General features: G+C 46.8%; 1 protein-coding gene across 1 annotated transcript in view; it reads right to left on the reverse strand.

Annotated features, from left to right (window-relative positions):
* Window positions 1-802: 802 nt before the first annotated feature.
* The window catches only part of sdk2b (sidekick cell adhesion molecule 2b), a 235,086-nt gene continuing 215,965 nt past the window's right edge, over window positions 803-19,923 (reverse strand). The window contains exons 37-45 of the mRNA XM_068583252.1: window positions 19,247-19,433; window positions 17,399-17,536; window positions 16,850-17,011; window positions 16,159-16,284; window positions 14,773-14,937; window positions 14,494-14,634; window positions 12,960-13,098; window positions 8,840-8,969; window positions 803-3,170 (exon numbers count right to left, since the gene is read on the reverse strand). Of these exons, the coding sequence (XP_068439353.1) occupies window positions 2,688-3,170; window positions 8,840-8,969; window positions 12,960-13,098; window positions 14,494-14,634; window positions 14,773-14,937; window positions 16,159-16,284; window positions 16,850-17,011; window positions 17,399-17,536; window positions 19,247-19,433 (1,671 nt within the window). The 3' untranslated portion in view covers window positions 803-2,687. The remainder of the gene's footprint in view (window positions 3,171-8,839; window positions 8,970-12,959; window positions 13,099-14,493; window positions 14,635-14,772; window positions 14,938-16,158; window positions 16,285-16,849; window positions 17,012-17,398; window positions 17,537-19,246; window positions 19,434-19,923) is intronic.

Consider the following 19,923-nt stretch of genomic DNA (forward strand, 5'->3'; position numbering starts at 1 on the left):
CCCGCTCGTTCCAGTTCCCTGTTCTGTCCTATCCCGTCTAATCTCCTCTCTTCTCACGCCCGTGTGTTTAGTAGGTTAGCCCTGGATCAAGTCGAATGTGATCCAATTAGCACCCAACACCATATCTGACAATGTGCATGTGCTCCCGTCATGCAAGTGTGTCTCTGTTAGTTCAGGTACACACTTGCTTATGCCTTAAATACACAGTATATACTACAGGTCTCACTTATGTGCAGCCCGATAGGTTTAAAGGGCCATCTGAGCCAGTTTATTCGACCAAGGAACGAACGATGAGCTAATGAATTGTGGAGCTCAAAGGAAGATGGAAAAAGTCCGGAGGGGACATTTGTAACCAGATAACAGGATTTCACAGCATCTGCACTGATCCAATTTATTGCTGCCCTGAGTAACACTAAGGTTAGGTGAAATTGCATCAACTAATTAGCCACAGACAGACCTATGCGCTAAAAAGCATTTATACCCGGAGCATTTTGTGCTCTCACATTTTAAGCGCGCTTTCCCTTTGATGTTTTTCACGACTTGTCATTTAAAAAGGTAAGGCGCTTTTTTTCTGTGACACGATAAGATTTCACACGCTCACACTGTTTATCTTGGAAATACGAATTACAAGGTGCACGCAGACGGAAAAATAGTCCTTTACGTTCTTTCATCCACTGCTGATATGGAGCGTTGGTGGGTTAGAGGAGTGGACTTCCTTCAAGGCGACCTCTGTTTCATCTCGTTGTCGGCGTTTGTCGTGGCAAAAGTTGACCTCCTGTATCCAATTGAGCACCAGAACCGCTAACATTCAAAAATAATTTATTTCAGAAATGTACTGTGATCATATATTCATTCAGATTCTGCATGATAAGCTTTTGTTGCGTACAATGAAATCACCCCACAGAGGAAAAAAACAAAAAAAAAGGAAAATAAAATAAAGTTTTTTTTTTGTTCTTTCTTTCTTTCGTTTTTTTTTTTTGTTTTAACTATGAAAACTAGGAACACACCACTGAGTCTTCACTATAGCGTTATGAGTGCGCCTGGCGGGCGGCCGGACGGCGCCAGCCCTCTCGTGGCGTCGCTCCAGGCGGGTTTACAGATGCTGCAGGACAATCTCTTTAGAACCAGACACACAGTGAATGATCTGTAAAGCTTATGCACAAGAAGTGTAACCACACGCACATATACACATGCACGCGCACACACACACACACACACGCACGCACACACATACACAAATGCATTAGCATTTGGGGACGATACAGTCACACCTGAATAGTACAGCGTGATTGATTGATACACAAAAGGGAAAAAGAGGTGAGGCAATTCGATGACATCATCTCTTGACGCAGGCCCAGCGCTGCCCCGTGATTGTGAGCAGAGAAAAAAAACAACAACAACTTTTGTTTCTTATCAAAATCTCACCGTTAACATTTTAGCAGAACCAGCAGCTGTGCCCACATGTGACCGTGCCGGTCGACTTCAGGGAGTCTCTGAGGCTCTCGGGTCAGATTTCAAAAGCATTTCGGGCAGAAAATGAGACTGACGTGTGTCTGTGTGTGTGTGTGTGTGTGTGAGCCAGCAAAAGGGTGAAAAGAAATATGGGTCGTGAATGCGAATGACTTCACAGCCCACATCTGTCAGGATTAAAAGAAGGCTCTCGGAGCGCGTGGCCAGTCCATTAAGCGGCGCCGCAGTCAAGGGCACCCTCAGCAGTTTCAGTAACAATTGGTACCAGATATCATAAATAATTGTTTCTCTATCAAGGCATCTCTGATCCACTTTAACACACTCACAAAAAAAAGACTTAAACACTTTTTTCACTTGACTTTGATACACTCATTTCATATATCTGCAGGAGAATCCCTCAGGCGCGGGCACAAGTCATTGACCTTTGACCCCGCCGCGGCCATGTGTCAGGTTTTTTCGATGCATTAGTAGTGTGCTGTAGGCTCGAGGCAGCGTGGATCGTGTCGCCAGCGTCCGCTAATAATCCCCTCCTCGCCCCCCTCCAACACATTTAAATGTGTTCAATTTGGCATGAAGTTCCACATCCACGTCTGTCCTCATCTTTACATCCAGTTCATCCAGTCCAAACCATCACTTTGTCCGTTCACTTCCACGATATGCTTCCGTCATATCATGTTTTTCAGTCTCTATCAACGCAGACTCTGCATTGACTTGATTTTGTCTTTTAGGTACATCTACTATATATATGTTTATATATATATATATATTTATATGCATGTGTTTTCAAAGATTCTTGTGACTTTGTACAGAATCAAAGAGATTACCATTTGAATGTTTCCAAGGAAAAGTAACGCAAAAAAAACAAAAAAAACGTGAGAAAAAAGTCATGCATGCAAATAGTTCAAATAGCAAAATAAACGCAAAAAAAGAGTATTTTACCAAAGTGGTGGGAGAAATCTACACTGGCACACGTCCACACATTAAACAATAAAAAAAGTGTTTCATAAAGTCTCATAGTGTTCTGCATGTTTCCAGGCTGACTAAAGAACAGTAACACGTATAAAAGAGAGAGGAAATAAAAGTAATCAAAAGCGTGAGCGCTGTAAATGACTTGAATGGGTCGACTGCGCGCTTCTGTGTTCTCCTTCAACACACGGTGCGGCAGTTATTTCCAGAAGTTTTGATGTCCTTTTTCAGCATTTTTTTTTTCTTTTTCTTCACACAAAGGAGGAGAAGCCAGCGATTGGGGCCCGCGAGCCGGGGGCGAGGCTGCTAGGGGGCCTGTAGAGGGTGCTGTGCTGGCTCGGGGGGTTGGAGCTCTGTTGGGAGGGGGTCGGAGTCCGGCTACCCTTGGGCCTAAACAGGCTGCCTTGGCCCTGGGGGTTGGGGCCTTGAGGCGGGCCCTGAGGCGGCCCCTGAGGCTGGCCCTGGGCTTGCTGAGGCAGGGGGCTTGGCGAGCCGAGCTGGGGGCTGGGCGAGCTGAGCTGGGGCGGCAGCGGAGGTAGAGGAGGCAGCGGCGGCGGGGCGCAGTGATCCGGGTCGCCCGACTCGGACTCGGTGTAGCTGTAGGCCTGCGCCCGGGATATGCCTTTCTGCTGGCGCCGCCAGGAGTTGTAGTACGTGGGGTCGCTGATGTAGTGGTTGACGAAGGAGTGCGTCTTCTGCCGGTTGGGGTCCACCTCGTACTCACTGTCGCTGCCCTGCGAAGGAAAGACAACGAAGAGGAGACTTCAACATTACGGCGTCAGCACGGTGGGACTCTGTAGTGGTTTTGGAGCAGTTTAGAGATGCCGAGGCTACGAATGTAAATGAACATGAAGTTATTGAATTACCGTCGATTCACAGACATCCCCGTCTCAAAACGGCACACGCATGCACACGCACTTACATTTACAACACGGCACGAGAACACATGGACACCAAACGTGGTCAAAGCATGATGACGGGAGGGATGATGACTTGTTACTGGAGCGTGCATTTGCAAACGGACCATCAACACAAAGAATGGCAAAGGTCAATTGTCTCTTCTGGACTCAATCGGTGTGTCTCAGATCCCTGCATCCCCGCCGGCGAGACGGGGGCGGGGTTTGGTGTTGTGTAGCACAGTGTGCCACATAAAACCTTGAATGGGAATCCGAGGCAGAGGATTTGGATGGGGGACTAGCAAGAGGAAACCAGTCACCTATCAGGCTACAAACATTCAAAGCAGGACGCCACAGGAACCTCACCAAATGCAGTGGAAGTGTATGTAGGCCACCTGTCCCATATGAAAACACCAGCGCCTCCTATGGGTGAACAAAACAATGGGTTTTACAGTACATCACCATAACAGAATGATTCAAATGGCCCAGTCATGACGATGATAATCATAGATATGTTATACACATGTATAGGTCCTTTGGGCCATTCTGGGTGAATGGTGTGAAAAAGCTAAAAAAATAAAATAACAAGCAGTGCATTCTCAAACATTGATTTACTTTTTGAAGGAAGTATACTGTATTTTCCTTGTTATTTAAGTCAGTTTGAACCCTCCAACGCCACAGAAATGACACCAACCCCAGGAGCACATTCCCGCCGCTGAGCCTCCACCTCGGGAACGCTCTTGTATCCACGTCAAGAAACATCCCCCGCATCAAGACGAGAAGCGATGTGATCATTGAGCACTCGGCGGGGGATTGCTCATGGTCAACTAATTGCCTCGAGAGCGAGCTGCCAATTGGCTCGCTCGCCTGTGATTAATCACCTGGACGCATGAGAACGAACGCAGCGGCCCCAAAAAATTGTCACCCCTGTAATTCCCCCCCGAAGAGGCTTAGTCTCTTCACGAGAGTACGCCATGAAAATGGTGCTGATAACTGTGACTGTCTTCCAGGTTCTTTATCGCTCCCCCTCCCAACCCCTTCGCATTATCATGTTCAATCTCGCCGTGCAGGAACACGACTCGGAGGATGCACTCCAGAGCGCGCGGCGCTCTCGCTGGATATCGTCTCGGCACACATGCGACGCATCTGGCAGGAGGCTCAGATTCCCCCCTTCAGCCGCCACATGGCTCACGTCTCCTTCAGCGAACCCCCTTCAGAGGACTTGTCTTCTTCGGCTTTCAGAAGAGTATGTCAATGTCAAAATAGGCCTTTTAAAAAAAAGAATTATTTGGTTCCGAACAATAGAAAGTGTTCCCCTCTACTAAACTAATCAAAGGCAGACGTTATGTCTTGGAAGGTTTGGCTCACGACGATCCGAATGTCTTCTTTGTATCCCATAACTTTCTTTTATATCATAGAGCACAAGTCTGAGAATCACAACAGCCTTCCTGTGTTTGTTGTCCATCCTGTAATATTGTTCCCTAGTTGTAAATACTTGAGGCCGACCGGTGCTGACGGGCAATCCAGTCACGGCGGGGATCCGTTCACGGTGGACACGACAAGGCATACCGAGCCGCTTCGAGTGGTATTACCTCACTCTGAAAGACTTAACGCTGCATGGAGAGAAGAAGAAACACCACTCAAGTTGTGTGTGTGTGTGTGTGTGTGTGTGTGTGAAGGAGCGCCGGTTGCCGGGCTGCTCGGCTTTGGAGTGTACTCGCGACAGTTGTCGCGTACGAGTATGAACCGACGCAATCTGTCCTCCTTTTCGCTTTCGGTTCATAATCAGTCTCGAACGGAAATAACTCACGGATCCAATCGAGGGACCGACAGCGGAGATGTTTGCCGAATTGCCTCGCGGGGCGTCGCGCGGCCCCGCGGAAAAACCAGCTCCTCCGCTTCAACTCATTACGAGCTAATTACTGGAGCCGAATGCTGTGAAGGAAAGAGACTTTAAGGCACGAGACGCAGCATCGCACCTCGGCCTCGGGGGAACCGACATCTTACGTATGCGACGATGTGTGCGAAACAGACACACACCAGCCTGCCAGCGACAATCATTACACATGTTTACATCGTTATGTCGTTAAATTAGGCAGAGAAAGCGATTAAGACATCTATCCAATTAACAGGCGAAACCTCTTGACAGTAGTTTACTTTATCGTCAGCGTCATAAAGTTGCCTTGTGCTCTTGTTTGCAATCGCTAACGTCGTGAAGGGAGAACAATGTGGGAGAGGAGTGGGGGGTTAAACAATGGATGTGCATGAACTATTGGACACAATTACTATTTGGTGATATATTGGTCATTGTCAGCAAAAAAAGGAGCAGGTGTTCAGACAATCTATCCCCTGAACTTTGACCTTTGACCTCAATCTAGACAGAGTTCGAGTGAAAGGGGCGTACGCTGTCATATTTGCCTCAAGATTCACGATTAAGTAAAAGTTAAAAGGTGCTGTGTTGATAGATTTCCTTTCCTTACGGTTTGTATCACGGCCTGAGGCTGAAACAACAATCTTCTGGCGAGCACAGCCTCCACCAACCCCCCCCAAAAATGTAATGCACGCATACCCCACTACCACAGAGTGGGTCAGTCCTTTGTCCTCTAGTTATGGATTATTGCAATGAGGAGGGGGGAAGGGAAGGGGGGGCCGTCTATGTCAGTCTCGTTGATGAAGTGAACACAGCAGGGGGTCCCTCGCAGACAAAGACAGTGTATGTGGGGCTCGAGGGGGGATTAAAAAAGTCCAGAGGCCTTCAGAGTACATACACTTTTGTGTGCTTTCTGCAACTTCTGTGTAAGGAAGAAAAAAAGGATTAGAGTGGAGGAGTTGGGAAATGTGTTTTTGGCATAGAGAAATGCTCGCTGCATCAAGAGAAAGTTGTACTTTGTCATCATCAAGGCGGGACATCGGCCTCTTTAGCAGCTCCAATCCCCTCTCACTGCAATAATGTATGTTGCTTCTATCAGAACCAGTGGGATCAAGGGATTTGAGATGTTGTGGCGCTTTAGTACCATCCCAAACCGTTGATAAGACTAATGGAAACATGTGCTTTTGCTACTAATTGTATTCCTTTTTTTTTAATTTGCCACCCGTCTGGAGTTTAGGGGACTTTTTGGGGTAGTTTTCATCTCACAATTCCTCCTTTTCATCCTCCATTTCTGTCTCTACCCCCGGCGCACACGCCTTCAAATCATTAAACACACATTTCTATTTCATTTGCGGTCGTGATGTTCCTTCAGTGACATCCTGCTTCAGACTTAGCTAGTCAAAACAAAGGGGTGCGTTGTCACTGGAGACAACCCAAACATCGCAGAAGGCACTCTCAGTTGAGCCCCAGCCAAAATGTAAAATAAAAGCTACAGTAGCTGGAGAGACAGAGAGTGGGAGGAGGGTGTAGAAAGAGTGAAATAAACCGAGGCAGATAGATAGGAAGGGAGAAAGAAAGCATGTTGCTTTTTACTTCCTCTCCCACGGAGCGCCGCTCTGCAGAGAGAGAGAGAGAGAGCATGATCTACGATCTACGAGATGAGATCATCTATGTTTGACTGGTTTTGGTCTTGAACAACAGTGCCACGGAGGCAACCTCGCCAAACGAGAGAGACAATACTCTAAAGGAAGGGAAAAAAAAGTCAATAGGGAACTACCTTCAGGGGGCAGAGAGCAGTAATGGTGGCCTTGTCGCTCTGCCAAGTCAATGTTCGCTTCCTCTAAATCCCCTCCTGACGACGAGCACAATAGTCAACTTATACCTACTGGTGGAGCCCCAAACTCCCCCGGAGGGATTAAAGAGGACGGCGCAATGTCATACAGATAGCTCGGAGTTATCCGCTCAATAAAACTTCAAAGAGCATTCCTGGATTCTGCACCGTCGGGTGCTGATATGGCGGCCTGTCAGAGAGAGGGGGAGGCGAGGGCGCGGCGGACGAGCCCTCGGGTAACAGGCGAGGGCTCTGTGTGGCGCGGCAGCCCGTCAAAGCCAGCGTCAGTACCTTGAATGCGCAGCGGGGCAGCGGGCGGGCGCCATCGCATGTCGAGGAGGCGGCGGCGGCGGCATTAAGGCCGTGTTTGACAACACACAAGTGCGGACGGTAGATGTGTCACACAGGCGATGAAATGACGAAATGATTTCATTTTTGGAAGGGGGGGATGTTATCGCGCCGCGAAAAGGTCCTGTCCGTAATGATTCATTGTTGGGAGATTTTCATTTGATCTGGAAATGGGACTTAGGGCCCCGATAAGGCCAGGTGGGGAGAGACGACCGGCTGCGGAATTCACACTCGGGACGGCGAGAGCTGAGAGATGGTCCGAGATAATTTGAGAATTTGCAGATAAAAGAGGACACTGAAGGAAGTTTGAAAGCAAGGGAATTCAGGACCACTACCCCCCCTCCCTCCCTTGAAGCTTTCATCTGACGAGGATCAAAACCAGGCTGCACGCCGCAGAGAGCCGGGGGAAGAGAGGCGACACAAAAAAAACATAAACAACATATGTGCATATAAGACATAGAGGGGAAAAAAAGGATTCAGATTATGTATTCATCATTTTTTCCCCGAAGAATAAAAGTAAAGTCCCCAAAATGAAATGAAAAATAGTCAGGAAATCAGAGACATGAGGGCGGCACGCAGACTGATTGATGGAGAGAGAAAAGAGACAGAAAAGAAAGTCAGAATTTATTGATCGCACTCCCTGAGCGGGCAAAAGCAGTTTGGCTCAGCACACAGCGAATGCCACAAGTTAGACACTCACGCGCTACTTGTTCATTTATCGGTGCTGGCGGTGTCTGCCAAGAAGCCTCTGGAATTCAAAAGAGATTCAAAACTAAGATAACTGACTACCTGCTATGCTAATGAGGCTAGGTTTCTGCCAACAAGAAGAGAAGAGGAGTGAAAAGCCAATACAGTATTTCAGTTTTCCCTCAGAGATGAGTTTCACTGACTCCGATCTTGACTTGCGGGGGGAAAAATATTCCGTAGGAAAGTTGGATCGTGCCGCCGCCGCCTTGGCAGGCGGAGCGGCTCCTACCGATACGTAACCGGTTTTGCGTGTGCGCTCGCCGCCTCGCATAACGAGCGCTGTGGCCGAGAGCAGCGGCCTGGATCGCAGGTGGACGTCTGCAGAGCGACAGTCTCCACAGACCACTGCCCGGTCTAAAAAAAAAAAAAGTCATTAATCTCTCATCTCTCCTCGTGCATTACGGTTATTGTATCGTATGACCTCTGCTGGGGCTTAATGGCATTCAGGTTGAATGGAGAGACAGAGAGAATAAAAAAAAGACACCACGTGGACAGAATGACACGAAACACACTGGACAGCCCACGATGCAAAAAAAAAGCTGAATTCGCCAAAAAAGGAATTCAAGGAGATGACGGTGTGCACACGCAGACGGGTACAAACATACCACGAATACACCCGTAATGCAGACGGACGGTGGACATTTTTACACACACACAGAAGACCAGACGAGATGTGGAGTGTAGAGAAGAGAGGGAGAGCGGCTACTGCACCTGTGAGTCTGAGATTTCGGAGGGTTTTTCCGTCAGGCTGCTGCTCTCCGCCGGGATCAGGTCGTTGTACTTTGTGCTGACGTCCTCGTCTGAATAGTGGAGGCTGCCGGGACTGGGCCGAGGAGGAGACCTGGGCAGAGAGGAAGAGATTCAGCTGGTTCCTCTCCACAACCGAAGAATTATGTCTACTCGAACATTGAAAGCTAGCCCCCTAAAAAAAAAACTGTTATTTTTGTAGTTTTTATCAAAGTATTTGCTGAGATAAGAAGTATCATATGAAAGTAATGTGATAATGAGACCTATTTGAAAAGTTTAGCCAAATTTGCATGGAAGGATAGAGTTTGAATTATTTCCAAAACTTCCCACACACTTTCCTTGCTCAGCTTTGACCTGTTGAACTTTTTGCGCACAGTTTTTCCTGAGCAATTTGGGGTTAATACAGTTTGTTTTTCCTGGTGTGGTCACCTTCAGGTTTACCTCTAAATAAGTAGTTCAGACATTTAGGCTAAGCTGCTTATGATTTGGGCCTGAACGCCCACTAACAGCTAAAAGCTAACCGCTAACTGCTAATTGTTAACCGCTCTCAAAAATGGCGTCTTAAATACAGCGCTATCACAGCCAATAGAAACGATGTCAAAGCTATGCTAGGCCCCCCCTGCTCCGCCTCATGTCTGAAACACCACAGTGAGCGCTTCACTGTCGGTCTGAGTGTGTGGGAGTGCGGCTTGATGAGAATCATGGGACGCTCATCAGATGGCTTCCCTTTCCTCCAGTCTCTCCCGGAATGAATAATTCCCCCTGATCCGGTCCTCGCCGCGGGCTGTGGAACGTCAAACCGCCGCGGCACCTCGTGACTAAATTATAAACTAAACTCTCGCGGCGCTCAAAAGGGGGAGGGTCATCGAAAACAAACGGCGCCCTCTGGGGCTTCGCTATCCGATGCCCCACGTGAACCATTGCGCGGATTAGCTTGTCCGCGGCGTCCCGCCAGGCGATGCCATTCGGATGTGTACGTTTAAAGCGACCGGGATGAGCAAAGGAGGGAGTGCGGAGGTGGAGGAGAGGCGTTAAGCGGAGCTAGAAGAATGCAGAGAAAGATGAAATGCTGCACAGAAACATTTCCTCGTATGCTGAGCTCGAGTCGGGGGGTCTTTAAATAAATATGAAAGAAGAAAAAAGAACTCTCAGTGCATATAAGCGCCTCCGTACTTTCCGCTGTCGCCGGTCCCGCTAAACAAACACCCATCTGTTTCTGCTGATTGGTGCTGGTTTGGCAGAGACTACTGGGACACGCTGACTCCTGTTGACTTTTCAGGCCACAGTGTCGGCCGCCTGCCGCTGCCAGCGGAGACACACACACACACACACACACACACACACACACATACCCACATGCACCCACACACACACGGCCGCTTTGCTCCGTTGGAAACCGGCATTAGCATTTTTCCAAATAAGTGCATTTTGAAAGCATTTCAGAAATGTTGTGGACAACTTCCAGCACTTTTTCACAAGTGGTTTTCTTGAACGTGGACGACATGCAAAAACTCCACGAGGAAAATAATCACAACGCCAGCGATGATTCAATTAATATTAATTCAATTGGAGTAATTTTAAATTAGCAATAATTCTCTCGCGTGGGGTGACGCGAGCGTACATGTTACACATGTCTGTGCTGACAACTTACAATATTAAGGGATGAAAAAGACAATTAAATTTAAATAAATTAAAATTTAGAAAATTAATTTAAAGGCATTTAAAAAGAAATTTATATATATATATATATGTATGTATGTATGTAAGAATCACTTGTATAATCTTTCTCAATGTTGAGTGTTTGCAGATAGAAATTCATGTACATCTGTACAACTTTTTTACCTCTACCTTACAATTAATATCTGTTTATGATTGGAATTTGCACAAGCATACCTACAACTGTTAAAGCGTGATGCGTTTGGGGGATATAAATGAAGTATTAGCATAATGAATCAAGTAAATGAATGCCAAGAAAGCATTTTTTTAATAGTCGTCGAGTACATTTCTGATAAATAGACCACGCAGTTCATCCTGTGAAGTGATCGTCTAATCTGATAAAAGTGTCTTTGTAGCTAGCTAAAAAGAAATAAACAACATCTTTTCTTTTAAATTAATGACCAAACACAATATCCTCAGCGACAATTTATTGATGTCGGTGTGAAGAAATGCTGTTGGGGTGAGAGGGGGGTGTGTGGGGGGCATTATGATAAAGTGCCTGTTTAAAAACATTGAGTAAGCTCAACCCACTCTCACCTCCTCTCCTTAGCTCTCTTACACCGTCGAGTGTGGTGTGAATTATTTATCAGAGACGGGTCCACTACTTAATCCCCCCCACAGCACAATTCAGTCAGCAGTGTGTCGGGGAGGGAGGAGGGAGGATGAGAAGTGATGGGGCGGGAGGGTGAAATCAAATCTGCCTCTGGTCTCCACTCATTATCGGCCTCTCTCTCTCCTCTCGCTTCAAATCGCCTGCAGGGACTCATTAACATGTCTGAAGTGCTCAAGAGCTTCGTCACTCATCGGTGTTTCAAACCACGTTAATCTACACAGAAATTACTTCAGCGAGACCTTAAAACCCCCCTTGAACCACCGTGTCAGTGTGTGTATTTCAGACTTTTGAAAGAGGAAAAAGGACACAAAGCCGTGCGATAATCCGCTCCTCTTACACGTAACGGGCAGTAAAACACATTCGGACTCTCGTGAGCGAGTCTATGTGCCGCCAGAGTGGATCCGGACCGCCGATGTCGTACATAAACATAAACTGGAGGGCCGCGTTAAAAACCGAAATTGATTCTTTTTAACCGGAAGTGGCAATGTCAAGTGGAAACAGACAATTTACATCCTTTTTTAACCCTCCTTACAGTGCTAAAAAAAAGGCACATTAATAATGCATAATAAGAGACCGGATCCAGTTGCCAGTCACTCGGAGTGAACCGAGTTGACTTCTCCGTGACGTTGCAGGAGTTTATCGTCATCGGTCACTCTCGCTAAACTCCGGACAGACGATCTCCACGCGGGGAAAGTCTCTGTATCCGAAAATCAAAACACAAAATGACATTTTGCTGTCCGACACGGCCTCTGAATTAGAAAACGAACGCGGTGGGATTAGGAATGTTTGATTCCTGATCCCAGTATCAGGCGGGGGACTTCATCTTGCCTTTGCTACTCTGAGACCGGGGGGATCAAGATGTGGCATTAATCTATAATCGTGTGTGTGTGTGTTGGGGGGGGCTCAGGTGTTGGGATTACGGTTCCTCCGATGTGGGCTTTGAGTTCAAAAGAGTGCCGAGTCTGAAAGTACATCTGTGCATTCTTTCACTCTCCCCGCCTCCCACTTCAAGCCCGCAGACATAATAGGAAAGCAGCCTGGAAGCTCCTCAAAGACCGGCAGCGGCTTTGATGTGTCCGCGAGGCCGCACTCGCGTCCACACGTACAGACGCACACACATTCACGTATTCCTCACACGTGCTCACACGCCAAACAATGCACTTTTTCCCCCACTAAGACACACACACACACACACACACACGTGTATTTCCGGTGAAACATCACAGTGCACCTGTCCTCCACCTCCTCCGAATCACTTCTTCTCTGCTGCAGAAAGTTAAGACATCCATGTAAAATACAGTCACTTTCTGACAAACTGCCACAAAACCTTTCACCTGTCGTCAAGAGTGCGACCGACTGCATCCGCCTCTTGGATTAACGGGTGTTAATGATCTGCAGTCGGATCCAAAGTTGGACTCGCGACTCGGTCCCTGCAGTGTTCTCAGCGCACGTGTCAGTCAGAGCGATATTATTAACAAGGTCACGGTCTCAGCAGGCTGCATGTCCTGCAGCTGGGAACTCACTGACACACAGAAGCTCATTAAAATGGAAGCTGTAGAGTCTTTCTATACACGCTGCTTTTAGATAGCAGGAAGAGTGGATTTAAGTCCAAGTTGTCATGCGGCGAGTGTTTTTTTCTTCTTCTCCAACAGAGCTGAAAATGTTTCCACAGATCACCCAATTATCTTGCCATGCGGTTATTTAATTTTGACCCGTGGTTTAAGTATAATCTGCACTTATTTTCGGAGCACCGACCTGGTGTAGACGCCGTTCTTCCGGCAGAATGAGTTTTTCACGGACAGCCTTCGGTTGTTGAGCTCCAGGGCCGGGAAGCGACCTTCGTCCAGGCTGACCAGGTCTCCGTGGGTCAGAGCGTTGCAGTTGGAGTTGTTCCCTGGACACACGTACAGAGACACTGTGTTACCACAGGCCGGACGGACAGGCAGGTTAGTGTGCGGGAAGGTGGGTGGTGGTGGAGGTGGAATGATGTGAACTAAATTAGGAATAAGGAACGGAAAACACGGACAGATGAACCACCTGAAGCAAAATAATGAACGAGTGAATGCTTAAGGATGAATTGAATCCTTGAGGTAAAAGCTGTCATGAGGTCTTAAATGGGATTTGGATGTTTTCCTTCTAAATCTGTGCATCGTGTCGATAGCACAGCTTTAAATATACAGGTGTTAAAAAAGTTGTGCTGTATAAAAAAATTTTTTTAAAAGTTCTTGGACATTAAGAGGTCAAACCTGAAGATTTGCGTGTTTTTGATTTCAAGTTTGAAGTCAAAGTCGACTCAAAAACACATTTTTGCGACTTTTTCTTGCGAAATTTTCAGCACAAATGTCAAATCAGTCTATTCCTCAAAAATATTGACTTATTCCTTTAAGACTGAATCTATTTCAAGTCTCAACACTTGCTTGTACAGCTTTGCTTCTTCTCTGTTGAAGCAGGAAGCTTTCACACGGAGATCTATGTCACAAGACTGCAGGAAGACTGAAAGGTGGAATGACACACCGAATACCACAAAGCACATTCACAAAGTCATGTTAGACGACACCAAAATACTGACACATGAGTCTTCCTCTCTGTTGGGCAATAACACAACTATTTTGCGCCGACTCCCGACTGTCCCTCGCGATTAATCGATCCGCCCCCGCGTTCGCCGCCATGAACTCAGAGCGACGAGCTTGCGCATGCCGCTCGCCGCTTCACATTAATGTTCGGAGGCGCTCGCTGCTTGCCAATGCTTTTTGGTCAAAACCACTTCTCGGTCATGCTCAGACTCTCGAGCGAGAGGCCGGGACCTCCGCGGTCGCTGCGGAGGGCGACTCGAGGTCAACTGGTGGTTACGCAAAACACACAGAAAAAGAGAAAAACCCGCTCGGAGGTCCTGTGGCCAGATTCCTGCAGAGGAATATGGGGCGTCTTTGTGTTAAGAGTGAGAAGGAACTTCTTGTTTTTCCTCCGTCAGTCAGGAAGATGGGCAGTGACCCGCAGGGACCCCCCACCTCCCTTCTCCTCCCTTCTCCTCCAATGCCTGGCAGCTCAACAGCTATGGCAGAAGTGCTGAGCTGAGGGAAATACGCGCTGATGTCAGGGCTGCACTGAATGGACAAGTATGCACCCTTCTTCCTGCTCCCCCTACTTCTCTACCCTTCTACTCATTCTCCTGCTTATCGTTCAAAATTACGATACGAACCCTCAAGGATTGAGTCATCAGAGTCTCGGCCTTCCATGCCACCCACGAGTGGCATGTGAGAAATCTCTCCATTTAGTTGCGTGCACTCACCTGATTCAGACTTCTTGGCATACTTCTTGCTCTGGCCCCGGATGATGAGGATGAAGACCAGCAGCAGGATGAAGATGAGGCCCACCAACGCCACCACAACCAGGAACCACCACTCCTCGTAGAAGGGCGCCACTTTTTGGGCTGGACAAAAGGAAATTGGAATTCAGGCTGGTTCAAAACAACCTGTCATATATTTGTGTGATCTCTAACTAACCTCAAGGGGTTTAATTCAGTCTATAATTCAAATTTCTTATCGTCAAGAAACACACGAAAGCTCACCAGATATGGAAGGAGAAGGGAGGCTGGGGGAGCCGTAGCCGTAGTCGTTCACGCCGATCACCCTGAAGTCGTAACTGACCCCCTGCTTCAGGATGTCCATGTTGAATGTGTGTGACGTCACCTCCTTGGGGATGTCCTTGATTAGGATATCCCACAATCCCTCATCTGTAAAGGAGCACATTTTGCATGGGTCTGATGAGAAAACGAAACTCGTAAAAAAAACATTTGAACAACGTCAATATGTCTTTGTTAACGGGTCGGTTGACAAAAGGCTTCGGTCGGGCTGGCAGCGACAATTCATAATTCCTGCAAAATATTACACAATCCATCAATTCCAGTGCTCCTCGTAAAATTTACAGCGACCAAAAAATAAAATCATAAATACACGCGGCAGCCATATTTCAAAGGTGCTTTGGAAATCCTGCCAGAGATCATTTATTTCAAGTTGCTGCTTGTAAACATTAATGTAAGTTGGACTCTTTTACACAGTCATAAACAAGCACCTGAGGTTATTTGTTGTGTTGTTAAATTTGGGCTAAAGTTTAAAAAAGCTGACGTTATTAGATTTTGAGGACAAACACAGTCATCAAGTTATATGACACCGCAGAGCGTTACGGCCCGTGGCATATGGAGACGAGAGGATGATCAAGCATCTTCCTACGCTGTAAATTATAATTAACAGTGTTGCTAATCCTCCTTAAAATCTAGGCCGAACAACCCCCTTCAAAGTAGTGAACCATATCCCTCCCATCCATCACCTCCTCAACCTGACCGAGGCCTGTCAATCAAAACTGAAAGCTGATGCCAATTGTCTCAAATGCAGCGCCCCGATCAATAACCCATTAAAATACCAGCGGGACAGACTTCAGGGCAGCAGATGTTGAAACTTTACACCGCTTTTCCTTCATTAAAGAATCAAGGAGGTTAAAATAAGGGAAGGTTAACACATCCTCAGCTAAAGTGGTGATCATATGCATCCTTTCATATAGAGCTTGTCTTTCATAATGGAAAGAAATGGTTTATTTAATTTATTTATATGTGATTTTTATTTCAGACAGAAGAAAGAAAAGGTGAAGTGTGTGCTCATTTGCACATATCTTGAAAATATTTCAGAATAAAGCCTTGTTTCTGTCCACAGAAAGATGCTAGAGGGCTTTTATTTTGAAACGAAAACAGAAGTTGTGGGTTAAAAATAAAGCATGTTTTCGTGTCTGGGACATGTACATGTATTGACATCAAAGCTGTCGTAGTTTTGCTGGTATGATGTCATGTGATCATATTCACTTCTCTTTGCTGTGAGCCGTGAGTCAGGACTCGCAAAAATAACTAAAATAGGCGAGACCTCGACTCTCTGGAGCCTCAACGCGATGCAGCTGAGGTACCCACCTGAAGGTCTGGCCTCGATCACGTAGCGCGTGATGGGCGCACGTCCCGGGTCCCCGCTGGTCCAGTGGATGGTCAGGGCCGAACCATAGCGCGTGATAAAAGGTTCTCCGGGGGGTCCCGGCGCTCCTGAGGGGAAAAAACATTATCAAGGTGTTAGAAGTTCGAGCATTTTAAATGAAGAATTAAAAAACTAAGGCTGGGCAAAGGTGAAAAAGTTAGAAACGATTTGTCAATCAATTTTGTTGTTTTTGTTGCATGCTTTTTGTCTGCCGTAAGCAAAAAAGTATCTGGTTTTCTGTTTTGAGGCAAGGCGCTTTTATTTTGAAGGCGATAAATGGAGCATCTTAGCATAGTGTGCCGTTTAACTGCTAAAGATACGATCTCTAAAGTGCATCTGTCGGAGGGGAACGCTACAAACTCTAACTCTGAGATAACAGTGAGAGCAACAGTCACACAATAGTCACACAACTTGTGTTTTATCCTGACGACAGAGCGTCTGGAGGCTCACACGCGCCGTCAATGCGCTGCATCAATGCCTCCCCATGCAAAAAAAAACAACAACATGCAGTTAACGCATGGTAGAATAAATGTCGGCGTGATTGGAGTGCTGCGTTAACGTGTTTATAACACATTTATAACGCTTTAACGTGCCCAGCCCTATTTAAAAACAGACGTTTCGCCGGGCCGCTACCTTCTCCCGGGCCGGTGGTGATGTTGGCCTCCACCTCGGGCCCGTAGATGAAAGTCTTGGCCCGGATGCGGAAGTTGTAGGTGATGCCGTCGGCCAGGTCCCTGAGCTTCAGCCACAGCGGGCCGCTCCCCTTCACATCCACCGTCACTGTCTTACTGACGCCTGGGGGGGAGGGGGAGTGAAGACAGTCGGCACAGGCCACTGAGGACTCTAGACAAACAAACCACATTTAGAGCAGGTCTTACACGGGGCCAGGCAGTGTGGGACTCAACAACAGGTACACACACACACACACACAATCATGGAATTAGTAGTGGGAAATATGTTCACATTTCGGCTCATTTGCGATAATAATAGAGGATACATTCATGTATAAAAGGTTGCGATGGCATACAAGCTGTTAAAGATCAAGGTAATGATTTCGAGAAGAATGCACAGCAGCAGGCGAATTGATCCAAAACAAAAAGTCAAATTCTACACAAGTTTATTGATGATCCTATCACAGCTTTATTTGAAGCAAAGTGGAACGCGGTGAGAAAGAGCGCTCACCATCCACCGGGGTGCAGGGCTCGTAGACCAGGCGGTAGCCCTCGATGATGCCGTTGGGGAAGGTGGGCTCGCCCCAGGACACATTGACCGAGGTGGTGGTCAGCTCACTGAAGTGGATGAAGCTGGGAGCGCTGGGAGCTGGAAAGGTCAGAGGTCAAAAGGTTAAAAGACGCAATAGTCAAGTATTCTTAGAGGTTTTCCAATGGAAATAAATGGGTCCATATGCGTGTGAGAGGCCAGATACTGAAATGTGAGAGAGAGTTATGGATAATCATGTTTAGATAACTCATATTGCCAAGGATCAGGGTCACTTTCCCTTTTTTTTTTGAATACTTTGAATATGAGAACTTGATTTAGAGAGGAACAGAACAAGTTTGTAAAGGTTTTTCCACAAAAGGACAATAAAAAAAGAACGATTGTGTCAAGTCATCTCCCCTTAACCTTGTGTGAATGATAATTATTGTTGCTAACTATTTTTTAATTGGATTTCAAAAACACCTCGAGGCACTTGTCTGCGGTATCCACGGTAACCCCAATGAGAAAACACTTTTCTCTGTGGGCAAATAGATGTAGAAATATTAACTGTTCCACCTAAAGAGTTACAGGATTTTTGTTTTATTGCTGCCATATTTTTCCAGTGTTTGTAGCTTTTCTTCCTGCAGATCCAGTGCTTAAATTTCTGCTGCTGCTGCTGCAGCAGCAATATATTCTGAGACTCTGAGTCCTCGTTCACCGGCCTCCATTTGGCCAACAGCACACCTTCGATACGCCGCATGCAGGTTAAAAGGCTCGGCATGCCCGTGTGGACTCGGGGGGCCGTGCTTATTCGCAATCACAGTGACAACTCTCGGCCTCCGGGCTCCATCACAGCTGACTGAGCGCGTGACGCCGCTGTGCTCGAGAAACACAACTCTTGCCCTGTTTGTCTTTTAACTTGTCAAGCAGAAGTCGAAGGCGCTCGTCGCGAGACAAAAAGCTCCTTTGTCTGCTCAAAAAGACGAGATAACTATCTCCACGCTGCTCCTCCCTCCTCATCCTCCTCGTCCTCCTCCCCCTTCCAGCTTGTCATCTGCTTCCTCCTCTCATGACAGTGACCCGAGAGGGAGAGAAACCAAGAGGCTGTGAACAAGCTCTTTTTCTTCCTTCTTGCTGGGCCGAGGGTAAAATATTTACCATTGCAGGGAGACTGTTTCTCCACAGGACAAGACTCACATGTCCCAGGAACGAGTGAACCAAAGAACAACTTCATAGCTCCATTATTTATATTTTTTAATCATGTTTCATTGACTATTCTCTTATTTTTCACCTGATTTTGAGCCTTTTTTTTTTTTTAGAGTCCCCCCTCCCACGATACCTATTTTTTGTTTTATGAGAAGTTCTATAGGGTAAAATAAAAGAAGAGTACTTCAATTTACCTTGCATTGTTGTGTTTTAATATATTTTGATGAGTATATTTGTACAGAAGTACATTATATATCGGAAATAAAATGTACCCGACTACAGTGATGGTGTATCGTCAGTGTTCTAGGGTAAAAAAGTAAGAAAGAAAAAAGAGAGAGACATAAATAGCAGCGCCTACGAGAGAGAGAGAGAGAGAGAAAAGCTCGCACAAATAAATTGTCGGGAGATTCAGCAATCCGGCCGTACAGAGCGGGTTCGCTGATTAGGAACTTATGCTCAGCGTGTGGCTCGGCTAACATCGTTTGGCATGCTGACAGCAGCGATTAGCATCACCTGCACATCAAACTCTTCCCCTGTACTTGACTGAAACGCTCTCCAACATGGATGTACGTGAGCTCGTCTTCTTTCCCCTCAGAATTTCTGCTTTCGCACTCGTTCGCGACTCACCCGCTTGCTGAGTGCGGCCCCTCGTCGGCGGGCTGCGGGGCCCGTCCCCCGCCGCATTGAAGGGGGCCACGCTGATCATGTAGGTGGTGTAGCCCGTCAGGTTCTTCAGCTTCACCCCTCCTTCTGGCATGAACAGAGTACGCAGCCGCTCCGTCTCATTCTTGCGCTGGAATTCCCAGAAGTAGACCTGCGCGGAATAAGAGTCACGAATGATTATTAATGCAAGCCTACGGATGCTGTTCGGGGAATACAGACACTTCTGCTTCAATAAAACTCACTCCCGTTTCAAACTCCCCGAGGGGAGAGCAGTTTCATTTCATTCCCTGTAAATGTTTTCTTGAGCAACGGACTAAAAGCGTTCGCCGAAGGCCCCTCTGGAAAACGGCGTTCGTTAAATGTGAATATGTAAAAGTGCATTTAATGGTGATTAACATCAAATTGATGGAGTCTCTTGTGAGCCACAACACACATTTTAATATTTATATGAGAATAAAAAACGGAAGACAATGTTGTTGCCTTATTGCGAAAGTGGGCCCATAAAAGTTGTCGCTCCTGGGAGCAATCTGAAGAAATCTGAAGCAGTCTGAAGAAACATTAAGTGTGAATCTGAACCCAACAGTGTGAAATGATTGAACTCCTTCTGACGCAGAGTGACGCCTCCTCTGCGCCAGTAGCAT

Source organism: Clinocottus analis, unplaced genomic scaffold, assembly GCF_023055335.1.
Source record: "Clinocottus analis isolate CAN_PGR_092001 unplaced genomic scaffold, fCliAna1.0.p SCAF_19, whole genome shotgun sequence".
NCBI lineage: Eukaryota > Metazoa > Chordata > Actinopteri > Perciformes > Cottidae > Clinocottus > Clinocottus analis.